The sequence below is a fragment of the Hyperoodon ampullatus genome (assembly GCF_949752795.1).
Source record: "Hyperoodon ampullatus genome assembly, chromosome: 2".
Taxonomy (NCBI): domain Eukaryota; kingdom Metazoa; phylum Chordata; class Mammalia; order Artiodactyla; family Ziphiidae; genus Hyperoodon; species Hyperoodon ampullatus.
Window position 1 is genome coordinate 148,397,176 of NC_136915.1, and position 27,948 is coordinate 148,425,123.

General features: G+C 44.7%; 2 protein-coding genes and 1 long non-coding RNA gene across 3 annotated transcripts in view; 2 read left to right on the plus strand and 1 right to left on the minus strand.

The window, feature by feature from the left end:
• Positions 1 to 4,615: 4,615 nt before the first annotated feature.
• LOC307049141 (eukaryotic translation initiation factor 2D-like) overlaps positions 4,616 to 27,948 on the plus strand; it is a gene marked incomplete at its 5' end in the record, with an annotated part of 49,113 nt that continues 25,780 nt past the window's right edge. Inside the window, one exon of the mRNA XM_079698532.1 lies at positions 4,616 to 4,671. Within this exon, the coding sequence (XP_079554658.1) occupies positions 4,616 to 4,671 (56 nt within the window). The remainder of the gene's footprint in view (positions 4,672 to 27,948) is intronic.
• LOC307049142 lies at positions 7,834 to 14,557 on the plus strand. Its single transcript, XR_013810735.1, has 4 exons — positions 7,834 to 7,927; positions 10,505 to 10,612; positions 13,191 to 13,308; positions 14,483 to 14,557. It is a non-coding gene; the product is annotated as an uncharacterized lncRNA (long non-coding RNA).
• LOC307049135 (dual specificity tyrosine-phosphorylation-regulated kinase 3-like) lies at positions 14,539 to 24,016 on the minus strand (the record flags this gene model as incomplete). The annotated part of the gene is made up of 3 exons (XM_079698526.1): positions 14,539 to 16,113; positions 21,963 to 22,074; positions 23,940 to 24,016. The coding sequence occupies 3 exons, from the start codon at positions 24,014 to 24,016 to the stop codon at positions 14,539 to 14,541; spliced, it is 1,764 nt and encodes a 587-aa protein (XP_079554652.1).

The window sequence follows — 27,948 nt, forward strand, 5'->3', positions numbered from 1 at the left end:
AAACATCCAGCCTTCCCATACTCCAGAAGTGTTGCCCAATCCCAGATTCTAGAAATTCTCTTGCCTTCAAGTCCTCTAGAAATGAAATGATAGACAAAACCCAGCCTGTCTGGGCTTGGCTTTGCTGTGGACAGCACAAAACCAGAGGAACTGTGACATTCAGCAATATACCTGCAGCACTTGTCCCCTGAGCCTCTTTCATCTACAGCCTCTGCTGTGTGATCTGGGCAGTTCTAGCTCTAGGTTTGATCACAGGATCCAGAAGTTCATTAGGCATCGGTTACAAAGGAACATTTCTCTAAGGGTCTGGTACTATGTGAAATCCTGACTTTGAAGTTAAGGAAGCATCTTGACTCAGCCCCAGGGCTTTGCATCTAGACTTTGCCTGTGCCCTGCCTGGTCTTCCCTCTTACAGCCACAATAAGAAGCCCACAGCTGGCTGCAGGGCTTGCATTCCTCCTCAGTCACCCCATGCCCTTGGCTTTTCCTTCCTCCTCACCACAGACATCCAGCTCCGAGCTCAAAGGTCCCTGGGAATGCAGGTCATCTGTGGTGTTTTCCCAGAGTCTATTAGGTTCTGAGAGTTTCCAACGACAGGTTTCTGCAACAGAAACCTTAGATCAGTCCCTTCCAGATCTATCCCAGGCAAGGAAGTAACTGTAACTTTCTGAGATGTAAAAGATTTTACTTCTGAACAGCTATACAACTCTTGTTTTTGCCCAATTGCCAGTGTCTGAGGGTTCCTACAGGCCTCACCTGGGATCGCGCAGGTTCATTAGCTTTTGGGTGTGTGAGTTTGGGGGAGGCAATGAAGAGGAAAGGGGATTTTCAAAAGCCCAGCGGAATATCTAGTTTGAGCAGTCCCAAGAAAAGAGAACGGACAGGGGGGCATCAAACTCACAAAGAAAGTCCTCACCCTGCTGAAGCAGGGGGCAGCTCAGGGCTCCCAGGGCATGTGTGGCAGGCTGGCTGGGAAGTGGATGCAGCTGTTCTCAGACTGGGTGCTCTGGTCTTGGCTGGCACCCACCTATCCTGAATACCAGGCAACATATCAGTGCTGAGCTGGGCATAGTGGAACTCTGCCTTCTTCAAATTTGCCTTGTGGTTTTATTTTGCAAGTGCAAGCATCCGATGCGCGTACCTTTGCCTCCTGTGTCCCCCTTTTATATTGTGAGTTCAACATCTTAGGCTTTTAGGTTTTCAATTTCCACATCGTAAGCAAAAGAGCCAGTGGAGGATGATTTCCTGGGAGAACAGCTGGACTGTACACAGTTGTGGCTTCAATCACAGTGACATGGACCAACTGGCTATCTCAGGATGCACTGGGAGTGAGAAATGCTTGGGTTCCTGTATTAGTTATCCAGTGCATCATAACAAACCATCCCCAAGCTTAATAACTTAAAACAGTAATTATTTACCACCTCGTGACTTCTGTGGATCAGGACTTGAGACAGGGCATAGTGGAATGGCTAGTCTCTGATCCCTGGTGGCTGGGGCCTCAGCTGGGAGGCTTGAAAGCATGTGGGATGGGACGACTTGCCCAGGGCTGGAGGCTGTGCTTCCAAGGTGGCTCAATCACATGGCTGGCAAGTTGGTGCTAGGAGATGGGTTCCTCTCCACACGGACCTTTTGACAGGGCTTCCTGAGTGTCCTTTCAAGATGGTGGGGGGTTTCCCCCAGAGCAAGAAATCTAGGAGACCAAGGTAGAAATGGCAATGACTTAGCCATAAGGAGTCACACAATATCACTTTGGCCATATGCTAATGGTCACAGAAGTCAGCCCTGGTCTCATGTGGGAGGGGACCACATAAGCACATGAAGACCACTGAGAGCCCTCTTGGAGTCTGGCTACCAACATCTACCCTCTGCCCTTCAATGACACATGTGCCTCTGAAATGCAAAACATATTAACTTCTTCCCCAGGTCCCCTCAAATTTCACTCCTTTATCTGTTCAAAATTAAGGATCTCATCATCTAAATCAGGTCCAGCTGTGGATAATGAGCCTCAGGTGTATTTCCTTGAGTATAGCTGCTTGAGTACAGTTCTTGATCTGAAGATCTGTGGACAAAAGACACAAGCTTTCTGCCCCAAACAAATTCGACATACAGTGTTGGGACAGGCATATTATAACCACCTATAACCATTGTAGACACTCCTCAAAGGGGAGAAAAATGGGAGGCACACAGGAGTCACTGATTATAGCTAATACGAAATCCATCAAGGCATGTGTTGCCAGTTCCTTGATTATGGCTGAAGTCTTGTGAATGACAGTTCTTGGCTCTACCCTCTGGACTCTTAACTTCTACCTTTCCTTTTATACAAATCATAAATCAAAGAGAGCCTGTGTTTGCAGCTTACCCAAGAGTGGGCAGCAGGTTGGTAGCCCTGTGGGGCTGTACTGGAGCCACAAAGGGAAAGTTAAAGAATCTAGGCTTGCTGGACTCAGGGTTCAGCCAGCTTGCCTAGCAACAGGGCCACCGGCAGGGAGCACACAGGTCCCTGATGCAGGCAGAGAAGTTGGGATGGCACCCTCCTGGGGAAAGGGAGATCTTGCTCTGCCAATAGGGAGGCAGGATGCTGTGTACAGAATCCCCTTGGGTCTTGGCTCCTACTTGTCAACCATGAATTAATTTTTAGGCTGCTAATCTGTGCCTTCTTAGCCAGGACATATGGTGTGTACAATAGTTTTCACAGCTTGAAATTTCTAGTATGCCCTTGAATAACCTTCCTCGGCTCCTTGGTCAGAGACTGCTTCCATGGCTGTACTGCAATAGGCCTGGTCAACAGCACAGAGTCTGGCATCACCCCCCCCCCCCCGAGTGTGGCTGGGTGGGGGCCCAAGCGGACAAGGATCTGTGGCACTCTCCTCCTCTGGGCTCCTCTGACGTTGGCTTTATGGCTGGGGTGGTTCAGAATAAAGGCATGGTGGGTCAGAAGTGCAGGAGGAGATGGAGCTGTGGCTGACCCCAGATTAAGGGCAGAGATGGTGGTGGACAGAGACTGTGCAAGGCCTCATCTTTGTTATAGCCCAGATGGACTTCTCCTCTGTGTGACTGTATCACCAAATTAAAGCAATTAGGATATCTTTTCCTGGTGGATGGACACTCTGCTCTGAAATTTTCATTAGCAAAATTAAGTTTAGTAGGGGCCAGGACCCCAGGTGATTAAATCCTTGTCTCCAGGGTACACAGCAGTCCCTTTCAGGGAAACCCAATCCCTCACCCCTGCCTGAGACTGTTTTTTGTTTGTTTGTTTTGGACTAATATCTACCATTTATGGGAAAATTTCAAAGCACCCTGCAATATATCACATGCGTTATCTCAGTGGTTTCTCACAGAAGCCCAGTGAAGTAGGTATTACCTCCACATCTTACAGAGAATGTAAGAGTTTCAGAAAGGATAAGCCATTGGCCCAAGATCAAACTGCTAGGGAGAAGCCAAACCATAATTTGATTTTACTATGCCTCAAAATTATTTTTTTATAAGCACTCTGAGTTTTTAAAATTGCTTTGGAAACAAAATCCCCCCAAATAATGCCTGCATGCAAAAGGTACCTAAAAAGGTCTAAAAATGTGGGGTTTTTTAACCAAAAATGTTTTAGGGCTTCCCTGGTGGCGCAGTGGTTGAGCGTCTGCTTACTGATGCAGAGGACACAGGTTCGCGCCCCGGTCCGGGAAGATCCCACATGCCGCGGAGCGGCTGGGCCGCTGAGCCTGAGTCATGGCCGCTGAGCCTGCGCGTCCGGAGCCTGTGCTCCGAAACGGGAGAGGCCACAGCAGTGAGAGGCCCGCATACCGCAAAAAAAAAAAAAAAAAAAAAAAAAAGTTTTAAATAACAGATTTGAAGATCATTTGTATAGTTTTTTCCTCTTAACAGGAGGTCAAACCTCGGACTAAAGTGGATTCCCTGTTATTGTTATTATCACCTCATGTAAATTAAAAAACAGGAAGGAGAAAATCTCGGAAAGAATTCTAGCTGAGGCCCCAAGTGTGCAATAAAATGTAAAGATCTTAATAAACAAAAGCCCTGAAGAAAAGCATTCAAGAGGCCTGCAAGTTTAATAAAACACGAGTTCAATTAATTTTGTGCAGCTGAACTAAACTGAATGGAATGAGAGCTGGCAGAGCTCCTACTCAACACACTAGAACGCTGATGGAGTAAAAATGAACGGAATCGCTGTTGGCCCCAGAGATACTACAGACGCGCAGGCTCAAGCCACTCGCCTAGGCGCAGAGCCTGGCAGAAGGGGTGAGGCGAAAGGGTGCACCGCTCCGCGCAGGGATCCGCCCCGCCTTCTCCGGCCCCGCCTTCTCCGGCCCCGCCTTCTCCGGCCCCGCCTTCTCCGGCCCCGCCTTCTCCGGCCCCGCCTTCTCCGGCCCCGCCTTCTCCGGCCCCGCCTTCTCCGGCCCCGCCCCCCATGCTTCAGTTCCCAGCCTTGCCACGAGGGCCGGCCGCGAAGCTGCGCGGCCCCGGTTTCCAGCCGGGCCCTTTTCCCAGCCGGGCCCAAGCATGGCTGCCCCCAGGACTGCGCGTTGGGAAGCTGCCGTGCTCGCGCTTTCCTGACAGTCCCTGGCTGCTGTGGTCTCCTTCTCTTCCCCAGGCCAGTCCAGCAGACATGTTTGCCAAGGCCTTTCGGGTCAAGTCCAACACGGCCATCAAGGGGTCGGACAGGTGAGGGAAAGAAGAGCCTGCTCTGCCCACCAGGGCACCCAGACATCTCTCAAGCTCGGCTGGCTCACAGCCTTTTCTGGGCTGGGTCATCCGACTTGGGGTGGAGGCCGAGGGGTACAGCCGGAGAAGGGACCCCGGGGGGCGGGCAAGGGTGAGTTAGACGTGCTTTGAGAGTGAAGATGGAGAGGAGGCCTGATTTATCTCCCAGGCTGTCTTTTGGATATTTTAGTGAGTTTACGAGAAAGCGTATAATTCAATCAGCGCGTATTGACTGCAGTCTGTTTAAGGTGTCGTGGAGGATGCCAAAATGAAGGAAAACGGGGTCCCTGCCCTACCAAGAGCTTTGAGTCCCTTGGGAGAGATTAGATGGGGCACAGAGAACTACAAGTATACGAGAAGAAGTGTGTAGTGATTACCACTGGCAGGAGAGACAGGTGGAGGGTGAGGTGAGAGAGGATTAGGCATATGTGGTAAGAACTGTATCTGTTCAGTTTTGCAAATGAAGGTGTCACCTTGGGAATTTTGGAGGCAGTGTTGTATAGTTGTCATTCTTGGTGCCCTAGCAGAGCTGTTTAATCATAAGTTGACAGATTTGGCAAGCATAGATGAGAAAGGAGTGGGTCCAGGAGCTCTGTGTGGAGTCAGGAAGGCAGGGCTTAGTTTCTAGTGGTAGGCTAACTTGGGTTGCTTACCGGATCTCAGTTTTTTCCTCTCTTTGTAAAATGGAAAGACATGCCCCAGGAACATGTGAAAATAGATGAGACATTGGATGAGAAAGAGAATGGGATGTTTTGGAAGAGTGAGAATAAGGCATCATCAACCAGTCTTTTTCTTGGGCCTCGTGATTTTATAGTAAGTCTTGAGTCCTCAATATTTATTAAAATCCATCCAGGCAGCATACATACGAGGTATGTGTGCTCTCTGCAGGAGAAAGCTTCGGGCCGATGTGACAGCTGTTTTCCCCACTCTTGGAACGGATCAGATCTCTGAGTTAGTACCTGGAAAGGAAGAACTCGACATTGTGAAGTTGTATGCTCACAGAGGGGATGCAGTGACTGTGTACGTGAGTGGTGGTAACCCCATCCTATTTGAACTAGAGAAAAATCTATATCCGACAGGTATGGCAATGGGATGGAGATGGCCATTACTATGGTCCTTGCCTAACATCTGTTTCTTCCATTAATCTGTCTTCCTTAAAACAAATAAATGCAAAATCTCCCTAAGAATCTTTTTGGATTTAGTGTCCGTAGAATTGGGTCTTTCAAGATCAGAAACTGCTATAGAAGTGAGGGAAAAAAAGGGTTAACACAAAAAGAGGGTGGTTGCCAAGGGAATTCTGAGGTGCAGAAACACTGGTTTCTAGTGGGTTAAGTAGGGATTGGAGCCGAGGTCGTGAAAAGGGTGGAGTTTCAGGGCATGTAAAAAATGCTTCTTAAAACTTTCACTAGTGGAATTTTCTTAAGATACTGAAGAGATACTGTGATGGGAAAGAAGCTGGGTTAGTTAAACTCCATACCCAGCTGTCTTAGTGGTGGACTTTGGTTGAGATGTCTCACAGGGATTCTTTCTTAGGCTCTTGTCTGGCTCTCAGGATACTTTGCTTGCTTTCTTTGTCACAGATCTCAGAGAGGCAGTGTCCTTTTCTCTTTTCCATGGCTGCTGACACCTACTTTGTCATTGGGGGGCTTTTCTTCCTCCCAGCTTGGCTGCAGCAGTGCAGTGCAGTCTCCTACCCCAGGCCACCCCTACCCCCACCCTGCTTTGCTGCTGTACACATACAAGCCCTTTTTGATCTAAGGGTTTTACTGCTAATCCCTGTGGAAACAGAGAGAATAAAAATAATAAACATGGGAAAGTTTCAGAATTTCTTACAGGCTGGTGCCCTGGTTTCGGATTACTTGCTTCTGAGGACATAAAAGGAATCCTCGTTGGGGCTCTGTCCCTACTTTTATCCACTGTGGCCATTTTTGGCTGCTGCAGTGCAGGTGGAACAATAGGTGCCTCCAAGTCTCAAGTGACACCCAGTTTCTTAAGTCTCCGCCTTCTTCCAGACTGCAGCCTCTTTGAGAAGGGAGTCAGCCTGATGTAAACTATATGAAATGTGTTTCCCACAGGAAAAGGGGCACTCATTTCCCAGAGAGGGGAAAAGGGATACTGGACAGGAAAAGCAGATGTTCACTTCATCACTAGTTTTAGCCTTACACATAAATATCCAACTTTGGCAACTAAGCAGACTCTTAGAGCTGTAGCTCACTTCATGTGTCTTCCGACCAGTAAAAGTGATAACTTCTCAAGATCATAGATTGAGAGAAACTACTGCAAAGAGCTCAGTATAAATATGTAAAGAATGCAGGTCTCTAAGGCTAAAGGAAGCAAGGATTCTCAAGTAAATAGCATGTAACATATAAACCGCTTTACAAACTTGGGGTAACCTAATAAAAAAAAAAGAATGCAACTTCTTTGGGCATCCCCTTACAACCTTCTCTCTAGCTTTGACTTGAGTTTCTTTTCTACATCCTGATTAATGTGGCCTTAGTGTTTGGCTTTGCCATTCCCCAGGGGGTTGACTTTTGGGCAGTAAGTGTTTTCTGGCTCTCTTCTTGGACAGTGTACACCCTGTGGTCTTATCCTGATCTTCTAGCAACATTTACAACATGGCCCCTGGTGCTTGAAAAACTGGTGGGGGGAGCAGGTAAGAGTATTTTCCTATATTCTGGATAGTGGCTGAAACCTACTTAGTAAAGGCCAACTACTTTAATAAATGTACCCATTTTGTGCATTCATATGATTGAAAAATAGAATTTTTCCCTCATATCTGTTGCATCTCTTACTTGGCTGCTTCCATAAGCTCTCTGACCCTGCTGTAAGGCTTAAATAAGATAAGTGACATGAAAGTGCTTTGTGAACTGCCATATGCTATACTTTAGATTAATAAACTGAATTTAGGAAACCAGAACAAGATAGATCATGGAACTGGACCCTCAGCTTGGTGCTTCAGTTTGACCACTAGTCTCCCAGAAGGAACAGGTCTGATCCTCAGTTTGCCACTTTTTATTTTCATTATGAATAATGTAGTTGATGCTTAACAAATGTATGTTTGTTGAGCAAATGAATAAATGATGAAGTAAACTGTGGAGTTAGTTGCAATGCTTTTGTTTCCTACAGATTTGATGCTGCCAGGGCTAGTGGTGCCTCCTGCTGGTCTGCCTCAGGTACAGAAGGGTGACCTCTGTGCCATTGCCTTGGTGGGGAACAGGTACTGTGCCAGTCAGCTGTGCCTATGGGGAAAAAACTTAGGGAAAACTTGGGAGGGGTGGGAATGACAACTTCACAGCATATGGATAAAGGATTAAAAGAAAAAACATATTCTTCCTGAGCAATCAGAGAGTCGGGAATGGCAGTGAGCCTGTGGGGTGTCCATACATCTGGGCCAAGTGTATTTGCTCCTGCTGCTGCTGCTGCTTTTTTAAAATTTATTTGTTTTTTTTCTCCTTTAAAAATTTTTTTCTTAGATTTACAGAAGAGTTGCAAGTATAGTACAGAGTCCTGAAATACTCCTTACCCAGCTTCCTGTAACGATAACATCTTGTATAACCACAGTACAGTTATCAACACTAAGGAATTAACATTGGTACAGTCCTTTTGACACTATTACAGACTTTATGCATATTTCCCCAGTTTTCCCACGATGTCTTTTTTTTCTTTTTTTGTGTTCAAGAATCCAGTCCAGGGTACCACATTGCATTTAGTTGTCGTGTCTTCTTAGTCTCCTGTCTGTGATATTTTCTTGGTCTTTCCTGCCTTGCATGACTTCAACATTATTTTTGTCGAACATCCACATCATCATCCTCATCTTTTAATTATTTTTAATACATTTATAGAGAGATATAGTTTTCATACTATAAAATTCACCTGTTTCAAATGTACGATTCAGTGATTTTTTTAAGTATATTTACAGGGTTGTTCAGCCATCACCACAGTGTCTCTTTTTTAAAATAAATTAGGAAGTAATGGTATGAACAGTTCTGAAAAATCAAAACCCTCTCACCCCATAATCCTTTTCTCCTAGAAGTAACCATTATCATTCTGATGCATGTCCTTGTCAGCCTTCTTCAATGCATATATACACGTGCATATAAAATGTATGGTTTGTGAGGTGTATGTTTAAAAATACAAATACACAAACTTTATCCCTATTACTTTTTCACTTCAGGTAGTGGGGACATTTTCCATGTCAGCAAGCACAGATAAGCTGAATCTTTTTACCCACTGTGGGGTGATGGGAAAAGTCCTCTTCTAGTGGACATTGTGGTTGCCTCTACTTCGTCTCTATCACAAACAAGATCTTCCTGATGCCTCTAGGGACACTAGTGCCAATATTTTTCTAAAGTAGATACTAGGAAGCAGAACTGTTTGGCTGAAGATCGTGCATATTTTCTGTTGCCCTATAAAAATGCTGTGTCAGTTTTCCCTCCTACCTACAGGGTATATGGAGCCTGTTTCCTTACATGCTCACCGACACTGGATATGATGGGTCATTTTCATTTGTATCATCCTGAATGAAAAATGACATCTTATTATTTTACTCATTGGTTCTTTGCGAGGGAAACATGGTAGGCATGGGAGGGGTCAGTGTTTAAAGATCTTATTTTTGTTGCTCATATTCTCCCATTTTCCTTGAACCTTTGGGAACCAAGCACCTAGAAATGTTTCCTTCCTTGTTTACCTGTAGCAAAACTTGAAGTTGAAAAGAATGGTGAAATTATTGTTTTTTCCCCCCAGTATTCTATCCAAGATAGGAGAAAACTACATAAATGTGTATTTGGCCTCTCAGTTTGGCATTTAGAATGTATGTGGGAATGAATCCTAGGTGGTTTATGGAAGGGGGTGAGGGTACAAGGGAGTTTACTGAAACTACAAGACAGGTTCGAGACCGAAGTTCTTGAGCCATTGACGATTCCAAGGGTGGAAGACAAAGACCCGTCTTTTAGGAACTGGGAAAGAAGCCAAATTCAAAGATTCTGTGGCAGGAACTGACCCATGGGCACAGGAAGTGGAGCCACCAGATTAGCAAACTTTTTTTTTGAAGTTCAGGTGTTGGGAAATCTGCCCTTGAATCGTCTCCCTTGGGTCCAGGCAACGTTGCCAGGCTTGTATATTCCCCTCCTGTTAGCCAGCTGGACACCGATCCTTACAGGCAATGTGTGAGCATTGCTGAGTAACAGTGGGCTGACAGAGATTTCCCATTTGGGCTTTGGAAGTTTTCTGTAGTTATTGTAAATGTGGTTGTTTCTGATATTTTGGACACATCCAGTTCTTAGATAGATGTTATACAGAGCAAGCCCTGTTATAAAGAACCAACTCAGAAGGAACCTTTCGTTGGTACCACTGTATCTCTCTTCTCTCTTCCTTCTGGCATCCCTCAGCCTAATTTATGGCATATGAATGGCCTCCCTTCTGAATTTCCATATAGGATGGCTATGCCTTTTTTAAGATAGGGGAGATAATTTATATTTTTGAAATTAAAGAAAGGGAACTTTAAATATCCTTCTGAGTCCTGCCTGGGTTTGGTTCATAATAAGAATATAACAATGATAACATCAGTAGAGGAGTTACCTACACAGAAGGGAATATTTGGTCAAGGAATTTTTGAAAGTCATATGTGTAGGTAATTTGAATAAGATTGAGACTGCACCGAGTTTTAGCTCTGTGATACAAGTGGATGCATCAGATTTGCAACCGTGGTGCTTTGAACACACGTGTGGAAACCTGGTCCTGACATGTGCCCTCCTGGAAGACTTTCCCTGACCCTCGTCTCTGACCTCCTTCTCAGAGCCCCCGTTGCCATCGGAGTTGCTGCCATGTCCACAGCCGAGATGCTGACCTCAGGTCTGAAGGGAAGGGGCTTCTCTGTGCTCCGCACCTACCAGGACCACTTGTGGTGGGTTCCATGCTTTTTCTGTTTTATAGGGAGCTGGGTGGGTGGAGGGAGCACAGGGCCTGGATTGAGAAGCGAGAGTTTTGATCCCTGCTGTGTCCTTAGTCAAGTTGCTGACCCTAGACATTAATTTCCTTGCAAAATGTGGAGAAAAGATTTTTTTTTTGGCCTGTTTAGAAAAGAAATTACAGAGAACTTTATTTCCTAGGTGAATTATATAATCCTAGGGCTGGAAGAAGGCCTTGGGAATCGTCTTCTCTGCCTCTCAGTACAGTGATGTTCTTTATTTTTATGGCACTGGTCGATCTGGCCTTTTCTGCCGTGTACATTTAGGCATTTTCTGACCCCATGATGAGTGCTCGGGAATTCTCACCTCTGAATCCAAATCAAAGCAGAGTCGATCCTCAGGCACCAGGGTGACAACCTGATGACTTTCCTGTTGTTCAAGTTCCACATTTTGGATCTCCTCCTCATTACGGAACTGGCACTTTCTCACTGTGACGGTTGCTCTCTGGAGCTGTATGTGAGTTTATTTTCTGGTTATTTTTGTGTCATTTAACCAAAATAGTAAGCAGTGCTTTTCTCGAAAGCAGTATACCTGGTCTTCTGGCCAAGTGTTGTGTGGCCTCTTGGTATAGATTTACCCTTACCTTTTTAGTCAGTCTTGGAGTTACTTATTTTACAAGTATTGGCCAAGCCCTGCTTTGCTGGAGGTACAGCCTCATCAGTGTGGGTTTCAGCAGGCATTTGAGGGCTGCTTACTCACGTACTCCCAGCACCTTGTTGTCTGACTGTTAGTCTGGGCAGTTAAGGTCCTGTTGTCTAAATTGTTTTATCAGTGGCTGCCTCAGTCTCCCCTCCTGCCGCCCTTTGAAAACACTTATGGTATTTACCTGATCAGAATAGCCTAAACATACGCTCTGGCCTCACTAGTAGCCATACTTAATAAGCCTTGCTGCGGCTGTAGTAAGACTTGGTTTGACTTGCATAATGTTACTTAACATAAAGCTTTTTGTTTTTACCGCTCTGCTATGTGGCATCCCTTTTTTTCCTGTCTTCATAAGGCTTAGTGGCATAAAGCCATTGTAATCTCTACTCTGCAGGTTAAATTGCATTCTTTTTTTTCAGTTGAGGTATAGTTGATGTACAGTGTTGTGTTAGTTTCAGGTGAACAGCCAAGTGATTCTAGTGACCATTACTATATCTAGTGATTCTAGATATAGATATATACATATATGTTCTTTCTCAGATTCTTTTCCATTTAAGGTTATTACAAGGTATTGAATATAGTTCCCTGTGCTATACAGTTGGTCCTTGTCATTTATCTATTTTAGATTGCATTCTGATTTAACACAGAAGCAGTCTTGAGCAGTCTTGAGCAGTCCAGGTGTTTGTAATTTGTTCCATACGCTCAACCTTGGGTTTGTATTTCACCAAACTGGCACTACAGATGCGTTTGCAATCTTCATTTGGTTATTTAATTCAAAATGGTTTTATTTTTAATTTATATGAAGGGAATACTTTGGAAGAGGAGCTCCACCTTAACTATGTTGTCTTTAATTTTTCTCTGTCCCTGAGTTTCTGTTTGGGTTAAGGAGGAGGCAAGAATTACTCTCCCCATTTCAAAGATGAGGAAACTGAGGCATGGGACTTCTCTGGGCCCAGAATTGGAAACAGAGTTGAGAGGCACACCCAGGTTCTCTGGCCTCTCCTGGACACCCCTGCCTGTGGGTCTTACTCTCTCTGGACCCCTGCTGACCCCCTGACCGGGGCTGGAGAATGTTGTGGCTGCTGTTCAGTATTTCTGACATGAGGTTTTTGCAGGCGATCTGGAGACAAGTCCTCTCCACCATCCATTGCTCCACTGGCCCTGGATCCCCCAGATCTCAGTGAAGAGAAGGGGTCTGTCCAGGCAGACACCACCTTGCAGGGAGACATGAGGCGCCTGACCCTGGAGGGAGAGGAGGAGGAGGAGGGGGAGGTTCAGCAGAGGTGTGGGGAGAAGTCCCCGTCGGAAGCTACGGAAGACCCCAGTGTCGGGGACCTGAGCCCAGGCCCCACGGACAGCTAGACCCTTCAAGGTACAGCTCTGGCAGGAGCAGGGCGCTCGCCTCTCAGTGTAGGGACTGAAGCGCTCTGCTCTGCTTCCGACCAGAGCGGCGCCAGGGCTCCGGGAGGGGCGGGGAAAGGCCTTAGTTTTGGTGAGGGTGGTGCCACAGCCCTTTGCCATCTTACCTGGGAGTCTTGCGCATATGTCGCGTTTCCCTGGATACCCGTTGACTCTGCTATTTGGACTGTTCCCAGCTACACGGCCCTCTTAGTTTTCTTCTGGCTCTGACTTCTCTATCAGAGAAGCATCTGCGCCTGGCTGGGTGGGACTTTGTGGCCTGACCCCTTCTGTGGGGTCAGACCTCGGTGAAGGCTCAGTGTTCTAGAGAGTCTGGGAGCTTTGGTGCCTGGGAATGGGCTCCTTCAGAGCTGAGGGGTGAGGTACGGATGTCACCGTGCGGGGAGTTATCTTGTGCTGCGCGGGCCTTCTGCGGCCTTCAGGAAGGATGTGGTTCTTGTCTTCTCCTTGCAGAGCAAATGGATGAACTGTTGCAGAGATGCTTCTTGCGTGCTTTGAAGTACCGCGTCAAAAAGGCTGACCTCCCTTTACTCACCAGCACTCTCCTGGGCAGCCGCATGTTCTCCTGCTGGTATGGAAGGCATGGTGTGGGCTGGGGGCCGGGCGGTGGGTCTGTTTCCTGCTCTTTGGTGGTAGGATGGGACAAGGCTGATGGGGGAATTGTTTTAGGGACATGATGTGGAAAGAGCGAAGTGGAGGGTTGATCTAGCAAATACTGAGTTTTAAAGACTTAAGTTTTAGCCAGTGAAAGGATGTCGAGGAAATGAAGGTTAAAATGCGCAAGGCGCTTTGAGCACTACCTCTGCTGTGGTGATTCTGGGCTCTTTTACGGATTGGGCAGCATGTCCGGCCCCGGAAGGGCCCTGGGGCAGCCTGTTTGTTCTGGAGGCTTCAGTCCCCTCACACCTTTCTGAAGAGTAGGTGGGCCAGATTAGGTTGTGTCAGCAGGAAGAATCGTTGTGAACCCCCCCACCCGACCCGCACACACAGCCACCAGCAGAGGGAGTGTTACATGTGGGTTGAACCTGGACTTTGAAGACTGAGCCATCTGGGCTCAAAAGCCAGCTCCCCAGGGTGTTGGAGCAAAGGTGTATTTGAGCCCATTACCAGGCTTCTCTGAGCCCTGATTTCTAACACTTGTAAGATTGCTGTCAAGATCGGATAACCTGACATTTAATAAGCACCCAGTAAATATTATCATGTCAGGAGATTTGCTTATTGATTTTCACCTCAAGTCTGAACTTATTTCTTTTTGAGAATTTTGCTCTGTTGTTTAAAAAAGTGGTTTTAATGTAATTCTCTTCCTCTACATGTGAGCTTCTTTAAGGCATTCTATACACATGTGGGGTCTGGAGTGCGCGGCAGATCTAGTTTTCAGTCTCATCTATAACTACGGCCATGTCCCAAATTAAGCCTCTGGAACAGATGCCAAGGGAGACTAGAAGTGAATGTTCAGGATATACTTTCTGGTATATCGTCTACCTTGAGAGAAAAGGATTTAAACCCACAGAATAATACACAGGTTGGTGAACACCTGACAATAATAACAAAAGATGCACTGACTTATAAAAAGTCTTTTACTATGTATCCCAGGATGGCCAATACAAGCTGGTTAGGTAATTAGCCCTTCAAGAGTTCTTTTACAGTCATATAAAAATGCTTTGCCTTGTTAAAAAAAGATATCTAGTCTACCAAAAACATATCCATGAATGGGCTTGGTGTTGTTTCTTTTTTTCCATTTTCAGGTTTGCAAGATAATTAAAAATACCTACATATCATCTCTGAGCACACCAGCTGTCCATTAGTTAATCAGTTTTGGCAATACAGTGCACAGAGGTATACCACCACTGGTTTCTGACGTTAAGTTAGCTTTAAGCTTATTGGCTATTCGTACAATTGGAGGCAGCTTGCAACCCAGGCCCTGGAAAGCATTTGCAGGATTTACTGCCCTTTTGCCTGACACCTTTTCAATGGTGAGAGGTCTGGGCACAGACTTGCTAATCCAAGGGTGTCTTAGTGCTTGAGCTGCGGTCAGGCGGGCAGAGGGGTCCCAGGTAAGACACCTTTTCAAAAAGTCTATGAAGAGGTAATCATCACACCCCTTCAGTGCTGTCCGCCAGTCTTTGCTGCCTGGGGCACCCCGCTTCTTACCCCTCCGTGAACGACCTCCCACAAACACAACCCTCCCATCTGCCTGACTGGTCGCAAAACAGTAGCGAGGTAGGCCCCTGGAGTTAATAAAGTACTTGGCACGTTTGGATTGCTCCAGGAGTTTTGGTGGTGGCATCCCTAGAAGCTCCATCATACAGGCCAGCTGGTCTCCTTCATCCTCTCCAGGGAAGAGAGGATGTCCTGTTAAAAGTTCTGCAAGGATGCAGCCAAAACTCCACATGTCAATGGACGTGCTGTAGCGGCTTCCTAAGATGATCTCTGGAGCTCTGTAGAACCGAGACTGGATATAGGTGTAAAGCTTCCGGTACTCAAAACAGCTGGACCCAAAGTCAATGACCTTAGTCGCACTGTGCCCATAGTGTTTCAGGAGAATGTTTTCTGGCTTCAGGTCACAGTGAATGATCTTGTTTCTGTGGAGAGCATCCAAGGATTGCAAGATGGATTGAGCAAACTTGCGAACCAACTGGATACTAAAACCCTGGAACTTGTTTTTTTTCATGAGCTCATAAAGGTCTACGCTCAGTAACTCAAAGGCCATGCAAACATGGTTCCGGAACGTGAAACTTTCCAGCATATGAATAACGTTCATGCTACCGGTTTTATCCAGCTTTTTAAGATGCTCCAAAATCCGGATCTCCTTGGCTGCTTGGCGATGGAAGTGCTTTTCATTGCGTACCATCTTCAGGGCCACGTACTGTCGAAGTTTGTGATCATAGACCCGGGCTACCTGCCCAAAACTGCCCTTGCCAATAATTTTCAGCACCTCATATCGATAAGCTAGATGGTCTCGAGGCACATAAATGTAGGCCCCATCTGCATCATCATAACCCCCATTATTGGGACCACCGATAACTCCATGTCTTTTTTTGGCATTTGGACCCACAAAGTAAATTTCTGGATAATTGATGATTTCCAGCTTCTCATAAGCAGTGAGGTGGTGTTTATACTGCTTCAGTGCTTGTTCTGGGGTCAGAGGCAACACTTTGGATGCTTTGGATGAACTGCTGGATTTTACTGTATTCAAACGATCTGAACTTTTACCCTGAGAAACTGTAGGAGAGCATTTTTCAGAGTCGTTGATGCCATCTGACTGAAAAGTATCAGATCTCCTGTTGCCAGATTCTTGAAATAGTTGTTCTACCTTCATCTCACCTCCATTCAGGAAGCACTGAGTAGGATCTCTTGTTAAATGCTCAGTGGTGATCTACGGCAAAGAGAAGTGAATCTATGTTAAAGTCACTAAAAACGGTGGAAGAATGAAAGAATCGTCCCCCTGACTGAACAAAACAACAAAACATGCCAGTTGTGTAGTTAAAAGGCCCAAAAGTGAGATAAGAAAAGCAGGAGTCTCTAGAAACTCGTGTTATGTTAATCCTTAGGTTCCCTGACTGCTGTGGCCACCCCAGCCCCACTACATAGGCCTCCCTTTGTTCAAAACAAGACGGTCATCTTACCATACCCGAAACATGCTAGATTCCTTCTAACTGGTATGTCTTCCTACCGAGAAGCTTTTCACCCCATCCACTCAAATCCTACGCTCTTTCAAAGCCCAATGCTAGTCCTCCCTCTTCCACTTCGAAGTACTCCAAACCCATACTAACTATGGCTCCACTCACATCTTAAGTGCAGCTTTTCGAGTCTACCACGTAATCTGGCCCTTGTTATATATATACTGTCCTATATTGTTCACAAACTGTTTCAAGTATCTTCCCAAATCTTAAGGGCATGTACCAGGAGCAAATGAATAGACATTAAAGTGTTCTGTAAATGATAAAGGGACAGAGGCAGGATGTGATCCCCAGGTCTTCTGAATCTTGGTCCAGAACATTAACATAACCTGGTACCAGCTTCTCGTAGTGCCTGTACTATTCTCCAGTAGGGCTGAATGTTGACCTTGGCCTGGAATCAACCAAGGCCTCATCATCTACTCCTGGGTCCCCAAATAAATGATCACATCTTTCTATCTCTGTTCATTGAATCACAAAATTTCTAATCCAGAGAGAACTCTTGAGATCACCAAGGCCAATTCTTTATGTATCTGATGAATAGCAGTGAGAATCTAAGGCCCCAGGGTGCTTCTTGTAAAACTCTCCTAAAGAGAAAGAATCTCCTTTCTCTCTCCTTCCCTTGCTCATAGACACATACACTAGTCTCCCTCAGCAAACGCCTACGTGACAAAGGCATACAACTCTTTTGACTTGATTTGGCATCACCTTTTCCTGCAAGGAACAATAACCTACAGAAGAAAACTCTACTTATTAAATACCTCTGAAATGAAATAAGATTCTTTGAAACTCGATGGAGGGAAAGACAATGAAAAAGCCAAACGCTAAAAAAAATACTAAGAAAAATATAAGAATGTGCTAGAAGGAAAGAAGAAAAAAAGTGCTAAATCTGTTGTTTAAAAAAAAAGTTTGGGATACTTCAAAGAACAACTATTTTTCTTAACAGACCCTGAAGAACTTTACCCCCGATCTGTATGATTGAGAGCCTCTATGATCAGGGGTAGATAATTCCAGAGAAGCTCTGAGCTATATTTGTGATCTCTTAAAATATAACGCAAATTATAAGGTAATGATCCAAAGTGGCCAACCATTTAAAAAAGAGAATTTTAATATAACCTAAGCAAACAACACCTGACCCATCACCTATATAAATAAAAATATAAAAGATGTAAATATAAAAAACAAAAAAGGGATGACAAAAAAATTAAGTGTTGGCATACTTTAGACAGCCCCTAATTTAGTTATAAAAGCACGACATTAGTTCCTGCCTGCTTCTTTTAGGTCATTTAATCAATTTAAACATTTATATAGTACTACAGTTACAAAAATGAGGCACTGCACCATCTTACATATAAGCAAAGCAGCCAGTACAACGGTAGCCATACTTTGGCATTGGGTTTCTACATAAAGAGGCAAGATACGGACCAGGAGAGATCTCTGATACCAAAATAGAGAACTATCACTAGTCAAGAAAATAAAACAGGCTGGCAGACAGAACCTAAATACCTTGCTAAGATGTAAATATAATGCAACATTTTGTTTATCAGCAATTAAGTCAAATAACCATTCCTGTTTTTAGGGATGGAAAAAAAAGGTCTCATCCATCCATCTAACATTCACATGAGCACTAATTGTTCACAATTATAAAAGTGCCAAAAACCAGGTTACCTCAAGGCACTACAATCTATTAGGAGATAGGTTTGGCTGAAGTAGGGAATTATAATTATTTGGTTTTAGGTAGATTTACATAACAAAACCAAATATTTGCATGCATCTAAACCAGTTTTCCTTAAATTTTTACTACCTAACCTAAATGCATCTAAATATCTACTGCTAAAATCTTGGGGACACATTCTGAAGAAATGTGAAGTCAGAAGGCCTAGGTTGGGGTCCTGGCTACACTGCTCAAAAACTGTAGGTCCCAGGGTAGGCTTAACCTTTAGCCCAGTTTCTTAGCCTCAATTTCTTTATCTTTAAAATGTGGATAATAATACCTCCTTGCAGGCTGTTGTGTGAATCAAATTATAATTAATAATATATGTGAAAGACCCTCAGAAACTATAAAACATGTTAAAAACACTGGTAACAATTAGGCAAAATTCTCAATATATTGTTTAAACTCCAATACACCCTCCCTTTCCCCTTTCAGCTTATCTTTTCTCTCTGTGGTGCCTTCCTCTGCAGTTCCAGACTCCCTCCACCAGACATCTGGCATTAACTATGTCTTCTGCTCCGTGAAGGCCTGCACAATCAGCCTTCCCTTAGGATGCATGGAAACACCTCACCCACTTTCTCCCCCCATAAGACCTCCTTTCAACTTGCCATGCAATTTAATGGGTTATCTCTCCAGACATATTTGACCTTTAAAAAGATCAATGCTTTAACCCAAGGGAATGACTCTCTAGGACCCGTGGTCATCAATGACAAGCTGGTAGGAAAAGTATTTGTGGTCCAGGGTCCACCCCTGGGCATTTCACCTACTCTACCTACATGTAAGGCTGTGCTGGCTCTGGAGGTATTCATTTCTGTTTGTGGTAAAGAGAGGGTCTCAGGTACAGAATGTTAATAAGAACAGAAATTTAACTTCCACAGAACTATTACAATAAGATTAAGGATGTCATTTGGATTTCCTGACTCATGGTTTTTCCTTAAAGTGAGCCTAAATCTCTCTCTCTGCAAATTACGTCTTATTTGGTCCTCCGGAACTACACAGGAGTGTCCAAATTTCCATGTTAAAGCCCTTCAGATACCTAAAAGGGGCTGTCCTGCCTTCACCATTTTTTCTCGAGGCTCATCATCCCCATCACATCCTCCACCTCACACAGCCTGGGTCAGGCTGCCTTACTATATCCTATTCACGTTCTCAACACGTTATGGGCTGCACGGTATATCTCTCTGCAAGTGTGGCTTCCAGAACAGAACAAGACACTTCAGGTCTAGTCCCCTGTGGACTGTCAAGCTTTGAACCTCCAATGAATCTGAAGAATTCCAGAAAGAAATTTTTCCACACAGGGAGGGGTTCTCGCCTTAGCTTTCTTTCCTTTCCTGTAATAACTCAAATACTGGTCTGAATCAATTATGTATCAAGTCTGCTGTGCTATAAATAAAATTTTCCTTCCGTTGTTCTAGGAGAATCTAGAATTTTCACACATGTTAAAGTAGTTACAAAACACTATATATTTCTAGTCTAGGGTTATAATCACAATAACTGACCAATGTCTGCTATCGACTTCAAATATTTTAACTATGTAATTATATCCAGAGAGACAAATAATGCCAGATTAATCATGTTTTATTTAAGAATGCTTCATGTACATTGTTAATTTGGAGCGCTCTTTTTTTTTTTAACACCCCTGTATTGGAGTACAGTTGCTTTACAATGGCGTGTTAGTTTCTGCTTTATAACAAAGCGAATCAGCCATACATATACATATGTCCCCATATCTCCTCCCTCTTGCGTCTCCCATCCTCCCTATCCCACCCCTCTAGGTGGTCACAAAGCACCGAGCTGATCAATTTGGAGCACTCTTGACATTTCAAATAGAATCTTCAACTGCGTTAATCAAGTCTTAAAGATCTTGTTGAGAAATTCAGAAAAGGAATATCCTTCTCGTCCAGATATAAAACACCACCCCCTCCCTCGTTCTCGACCCTAAATCTCTGCAACACAAAGCTAACCCAATAAAAGCCTATGAGCAGATGATTTATAGTTTACAACAAGAATGTAAGGGCATCTTGGATAAACAATGAAGCCAAAGCACTTTGTGAAATGAGCAATAGCATCTCGCAATGGAGTCATGGCATAATGAAGTATAAGTGTTACTAAGAGGTCAAAAGCACTTTTTTCAGCAAAATTTGCAAAGACAGCATTGTTTTAGAATCTAAAATCTTGTGTTTTGCAAGCTGTGTTACTCTGAATACCACACAGTAAAAAAATTCATTTTGATCCTGAAACATACAATTTAATTGCCCTACTATATGGTGATTAGCACTGGCCAACTCTGAAGTAAAGTTAAAATGGACTTTAAGTCACATGATGACGGACTGTAAATAGTTTCCCAGAGAGATGTGCTAATTGTCAGCAAGTAACCACGGAATCTGATAGTCAACACACGAGTATATAGGTGGTTCTGGAGCTCTTAGAGGTTGTTACATATTAAAAACTATAAGCTTGTGGAGAATGGAAACTTACTGCACTTTAGAAAGGAGATTAAAAATAGGGTGACCAGCCTTCCAAATATATGTAGCCCGTATTTTGTAATATTATTAGCCTTGAAAGTAGTGAAGGGGTTGATTTTTAATGGCAAAAGCTGACAAACCGTTGGGAAGGACTATGAAAAATGCAAGCAGTGTTTTACATAGAAATAATTTTAGGTCTTAAACAGAAATATGAAGGAGAATTATTGATAAATTAGTCTACTCAATTATTCAGTTTGTTCGTTGATGATATATGCAGCAAATTTTAAAGTCACAGGATAGATTCTCCCTGTCATGGAACTTGTCCAAAACCCTGCTCTCCCTACCACTCTATGAGTGCCGAGGGAATGGGAATTAATTTATTCTCTTAAACATAAAACGGTGTCAAAAGCTAAATATCTGCAAGCTCCAAAATGATTAAATGCATCGAAACCAAAATGTATTGCTAAGTTTCATTTATGATCTATAAAATGGTTCTCTTAAGCATACTAATAAGCTAGGACTGCATTTCTACCGTGCAGGAAAAATCTGCAGATCTGTAAGTTCAGAGGTATTTTCTTTTTTTTTTTTTTTTTTTTTTTTTTGCGGTAGGCGGGCCTCTCACTGCCGTGGCCTCTCCCCTTCCGGAGCACAGGCTCCGGAGCACAGGCTCAGCGGCCACGGCTCACGGGCCCAGCCGCTCCGCGGCATGTGGGATCCTCCCAGACCGGGGCACGAACCCGCGTCCCCTGCATCGGCAGGCGGACTCTCAACCACTGCGCCACCAGGGAAGCCCCAGAGGTATTTTCTGTTTCTTGTTCTTGTTAAAATGAGCCATCATAATATACTGTACATACCATTCTATCAAAAAAAAAAATAACCACTATCTAGGGCTTCCCTGGTGGCGCAGTGGTTGAGAGTCCGCCTGCCGATGCAGGGGACACTGGTTCGTGTCCCGGTCCGGGAAGATCCCACATGCCGCGGAGTGGCTGGGCCCGTCAGCCATGGCCCCTGAGCCTGTGCGTCTGGAGCCTGTGCTCCGCAACGGGAGAGGCCACAACGGTGAGAGGCCCGCGAGGCCCGCGTACCGCAAAAAAACAAACAAATAAACACTATCTAGATAAAAGTAGCATGTCGTTTTTTTCCCTATTTACCCCAGTGATTGAAAGGAAGAGGTGGGCTCCAAATCAAAATCATTCTGAAAAGCTGAACTTGGACCACAGAAATTGTTATTTCAAAGTCAAGAGAAACCAAAAGTGAATAAAAAAGAGCCTGGGTTACCAGTGACATGTAACTGTACCTTGACCATTTAAAGTAGCACTTCCTCCTTTCCAGGCCCATTAGAGCTCAAAGAATTACTTCATTTACTTACATTTAGTCTTCTGGGTAGAGGTGGTTCAGAAGGATTGCGGAGTGCATTTGAACAGGGTGAGCCTTTGGTTTCATCTATTATCACCACGGTATCATTGACAAAATCATCCAATCTAGTTGAAAGGATTACAGATAAAATCTGTCAGTAACTGAAGTATATAAATTTGTATTTCCAAAACACCCTTTAACTGCTTCATATCTGCTACAAAGAATAATTAATACAAACAAATGTCCACACTGCATTTTGGCACTGAATACACACCACAGGGGTATTTGGCAGAGGAAGGGAGGAAACCCAACTTTTCCTCCGTTTTTTATTTTTAAAGAAAGGACAGCATTTCTAGGTTTATAGTTTGAAATTGTTAAAATAAGTCGTACTTTCTGAATGTTGTTAACAATAGGGACCATCAAAAGAATCTCATTTAACTTACTACTTGAAAACGAAGGCTAGTTGAAATCTGAAGCCTAAAAGCTAACCAGAACAAACAAACAAGACAGAGAACTGTATTTTCAAGTCGGAGACTTGGATTCTAATCTCAGCTCTACCACTGGCTACTCTACCTTCCTCTCTGAGCCGTTGGCCACATGTTGTAAAGGGAAGAATAGTTCCAGTCTACGCACTTCTGGGTCTCACAAGCAAGAAATAAAAGGCCTTCTTAGGGCTTTCTCTTTATTTATTTATTTACTTTCCTACTTAACATCTATCTAACTTGTAGAAAAATACAGTGAATTCTACAGCAAATACTATGGGGATTCTCTAAATTACAAAACGTACTGGATTTCACATCTTTACCCACTTAATTTTCGGGTGGATGGTGGAAGCTAAATGCCAAATGATAATTTCTCTGCGCTTTAACACTGTGCCTCCCTCCACCGCTGTAAGGGAACACAAAAGACGGAGAGGATTTATTTAATCCACAGGATGGCGCTGAATAATGTATTTCATCTGCCACCAAGAACATGGATTTCCCAGTAACACACATCAGCATTTCATTGTATCATTTTTACATGATATACTATGAATACAATGATAATGAGCCAGCTGCAAGGGAAGAATTTTTTTTAATCTTTAAAACTATGCTGGAATATTTTAGTGGCTTATGAAAACTGTTTTGTAAAATTCTAGAGCTTTCTTAATCGATGTGTTATAGGAATACAAAGAGAAAAAAAACCGAAAAACAAAAACCAAACAGAAAACCCACTACAAATTATTTTTGGAATGTTCTCTTTTTAAAAAACATGCTTACATTCTGATAAAATTATACCTTTAACGGGAACTGCTTCATTGACAAGAACCAAAAATTCTGGATGTGACTGATTCTTTGCCAACAGTACGAATAAAACAAAATGGGACAGACGTCCACATTTACAAAGAAAAAGACAGACTGAGGACCTACAAGATTTCCTAGAAATAGCCAAAGGAAATTACCCAAAGGTAGTCTCCATACAAATGAAGTGGGCAGGTGGTCCCTACTCTCCATTAAGGTGTAAAATCCTATGAAAGGTGGAGAATCTCTCAAAACACGATCCACAAAAAGTCCTACTCGGCAGAGCCCCTCACCTACACCCCTCACGGCAAAGCCCTTGGTTATCTGCTCTGAGCAACAGGGCTTATTTGAAAAGGTATTGCTCCCTGTCTCCCCCAGCTTGCTAAAAAGCCCCACCAAAAAAATCCCAGCTTCTCAGAGTTCCTACCATATACCCGCGATGTAGGACTTCAGAAATAATCCCCAGGGTGGGAATTCTTCTTTCCCTAACTCCTTTCTAGCCCACTCCCGCGCTGGGCTGGGGGCAGGGGAGCTGATGGAGAGGAAGAGGGTGGGCCAGTCCCGGAGAGGGAGTCAGACCCCTTCCCTCGTCCTTACTGCTTGGGGGCTCGCTCAACCTCCAGCCCAGTCCATCCACGCCCCCCGACCTCGCCTGCCAGCTGCAGCGGCTCCTTCGGGAGCCCCAGCGCGTTATCCCCCGGCGCCGTTACCTCCGCGGCTGGGTCGGCAGTCCGTCTCCTGGCGGCCCCGCATCTTTCCGCCCGGACCCGCGAGCTGTGCCTCCCATCCGTTAGCTCCGGACCCCCCGGAGGGAGGGGCGGCGTTTGGACGGTCAGGCGAGCAGCGTCCACCTGAGCTGGGGCGGCTGCCTCCCGGGCCGCGACGTTTCCTCGGTAACTCTCTTCCACACAGTGCAGCTCCCAGCGCGTCCGCTCGGGACTGGCTGGGGTCGACAACTGCCAGAGGAGCAGCAGGGGCGGGAAGGGGAGTGGTGTGGTCGCCTAGCAACCGCGGCACGCCCCTTGAAACGCCTCGGCGCAACAATGTGGCCACGCACAGGGGCGGGGCCGCGGCCACTCCCCACTGAGCGGCGCGTGTCTCGGAAGCTCTCGCTGGCCCCGGAAGGTGGGAGGCGGGAGGCTGGGAACCCGCCGCCTGAGGTTGTCTGGTCGCTGGCTGAGGCCTGAGGGCCGCGGCTGGGGAGGTAGAAGGGCCCTGACGGAGGGTTTGTGAAATAGCAGCCCCCGATTTCTGCCTCAGAAGTGGCAGCCGGCACCTCACGGTCAGCTAGCTATCTCTTAGCAAGTTGCAGCCTAGAGTTCTAAAACCTCCCTTGAATATGAATAAACTAAGGACGAAAGACATGGGTAATTTCTCAGGCTTCTCCACTGAGGGGCGTCCCTCCGGAGGGTAATGAGTTAACAAAGGAAACCAATAATAATAAACCCATTTTGTGACACCACCGGCGCCACGAATCTTTTCATTTAACCTCGGTAACCATACTAGATGACATCCCTCTTTTATCTAGATTTAAGTAGGATCCGGAATTTAAGCTGAGGTATGTCTGACTCCCCTGCAATGGGATGCCACGGATGGTAGGGCTCAGAGCCATTTTAAGGATGAGGAAAGTGAGGCCAGAGGAGATCTGTGGTTGGCAAAGCCTGAACTAAATGTCTCCAAATTCCCAGCCTTCGTCCTGCTGCACCAGACCCCCTGGAAAGAAGGCTCTTCCTGTCTTCTTCCTTGGAATGGGTGGGGGTTTTCCCTTTACTTTTCTGAAAAGTTAAGATGCCTCGGCAACACCAAGGGTAAGCGGATTTGGATAGTTGGAACGAAAGTGAAAGGGAAGGAGGTTAAAACAGAAGAACACAAGTGTTGTTTTCTTGAGCGTAACGGCCAGTCGGATTATCTAAACCTACAAAACTCGAGGCAGGCTGTCTGACCCTTGAGGAGAGAACTAAACGTTATGGAAATGCCGAACACGGGCGCCACCTGGTGGGGCTTGGGGACTCCTTGCCCCAAGCCTGCAGAGCATAGTCCAGAAACCTGAACATTTGCATCCAAGGCTCATTTCCGTGAGACTAAAAGTCAGAGTCCCTGTTCTCATGTCTTTAGTAAAAACGCCCTTAAAATCCAAAGGCTCTTCACTTTATAAATTACTAATGTGTCAGTTTGGGGAACTTTACAATCAATGTTTTCTTTAGCCTATGATAAAAATATAAATTCAAAGATTTTCTCCCATGATGATTTAAAATTTTTTTCTAATCTTATGAATAAGCTTTTTTTTCCTAACCTCGCCCAGCCCCTCCCCCACCCTTCCCCAACCAGAACAATCCTGCTTTCATGTGGGTTTGTATTTAGACTCCTATGGAAGATTTTGTTTGAAGGAAGAGTTCCATGGCAGCGAAAGGTTTGGACTAGATTGTTGCTGAGGTCCTTTCCAGCTCTAAGGTTGCAAAATTGTATGAAATAATCATTGTTCTTAGTACTTATGTGGACCCCTCAGAGCACTTTACTGCACTAAACGTTTCGATAGGACTTGCCCCCCCAAGTTTTCTTACCTCCTTCTGAATCACTGCTCTCTCCAAGTCTGCTTTAAGACATAGCTATGTAAGCCACCTTGAAGCATTCTGCTCCCCTTCCTGCCCCTGAGATAGGAAGCACAGAGGCCTCCTTTGTCTTTAGGCTATTGATCCCAAGGTCACGGGAGGGAGGATTACACGAGGATGCTGGCACTTCATGAGTCTCCGACCTTAGTGACCCAAGTAATTTCTTCAAAGAGCCCCTGTTTCCTAACAGTGTGGCTGGATTAAAGCCCAATGAGGGATCTAGCAGGAGCCCCCACACCCCAGCTGAACCGCTGCCCTGTGCGCTCCAGCTCCTGAGCAGCTTCTACATCATTTACGCCCTTTCTTCCCTTCCCGTTACCAAAAAACTGGGTTTGCCTCTTGGTGGGTGTTGAGCCAAAAGATGCAATGAAATCAAAGAGCGAGAGAAGGAAGGATTTATTACTTGCAGCAAGTAAGGAGAACCCTGAGGATCTTGCCCAAAACAGTGTCTCCCAGAACTGTCAAACTGGAGAAGTTTTAAGCATAGTCATGATTGACAGAGCTCAAGCTTCAGTTGATTGAAGTCATGAAGTTCATAAAACGTCAACATCATTATCCCTTAGGTTCCAGTTGATCTGGTAGCTGAGCACTTGAGGCTAATCTTTGCCATTGAAAGAGAACTGGGACTCTTTAGAACTTCTCTTGCCTAATAACAGGTAATGTTTCTGCATTCTTTTCTTCCCTTAAGATCATTAATTACTGAGACCTGTGCAAGGGCAAGCATTGTGGCCAGGCTTAGATAACAAAATGGCTTCTGTCAAGAAAGCCATGCCTGGTTCTTTTTCTCCAAGGCTCCCCTACCCTATCTGCTCATGCTCCCTAGCCCCACTCAAGAGTAGTTCAAAATTTCCATTGTCTCTCTCAGTGCAGCTAAAGCCAGATTTACCTATCGTGGATTAGCCAAATATCCTGTAAGATACCTGCTTGCTTGTTGAAGCCAGTTCTAATAGATCTGCAAAATAAGGAACCCCTAAAAAATAAACAAGAAAAATGGAACTATTCCAGCCTCTTCAAAAATCATCAGAACATTCAGAATGTGATTATAACAGTTTCAAATGTAAAGGTGAAGAAAATATTCCTATGGCCACATGCACCTGGAATTTTGTGATGAAACACCTGTTGGTGGGTTAAGTTTCAATTCTTTTCAATAACTATAAATTATTCTTTGCAGCATGATGTGCCATAATGCATAGTATACCATATTAATCACAAAATTGGAATGCACTTTAAAAAATCATTTATAGAGAACCTATGAAACTCACCATTTTCCCCAAGCTATGTCGACCTCAAGTTCACCTGAGCTCCAGAAACATGTATAGCTATTTTCAGAAACAGAGATTTAACTCACTGAAACACTAAAACCAGGTCATTTTTCTGAAGTTTCAGAAAGCTGTCTCTCTTCTGAACCTCATGGACTTCTGTTACCAAACTCAGGTTCAGCTGTTCACCACTCAAAAACCCATAGTTGAGAGGCAAGTGTTGCTTGGAAAGGAAAGGTTGCTTTATTCAGGAGGCTGGCAACCTGGGGAGAAGGCAGACTTGTGTCCAAAAACCAACTCCAGAGATTCTGCTGGACCATGAAAGTTTTCAAAAGGAGAATCATTTGGGGAGGGGGTCAGAGTCTTCATTATCTTCTACCTTGTACAGACTTCTGATTGGTTGGTGGTGAGGTAAGAGGGTGGTGTTCCCAGAATCTAGTGCTTAGCCTGAAGTTACCATCCTCCACCTGGGAGTGGGCCTTAGTTCCTGCAGAAGAACTCAAACATATATTGCTATGTATATTCCTTGAAGAGGAACCAGGAACCTGCCCCATGCTGCACTACTGTTTCTTGATTGCTCCTCCTTTCTTTCTGCAATCCCTCCCTTCCCTGATAAGCAACTGTTTGAATCTGCCCTTTGGAACTCAGGAAAGGTCAAGGAGGCTGAATGAAGACTATTTCCTACAGAGAAGAAACAGGGGACATGGAAAGCATTTATACCTTGGAGGGCCCCACAGGGTCCTGCAAGGTTTCACTTCCTGTACTTCTTCCCTCTCTCTCTCTTCCCCAAGCTTTGAAAGTTGCCCCATTAATGCTTCAGAATCTTGAAAACAACAACAACAGCAACAAAT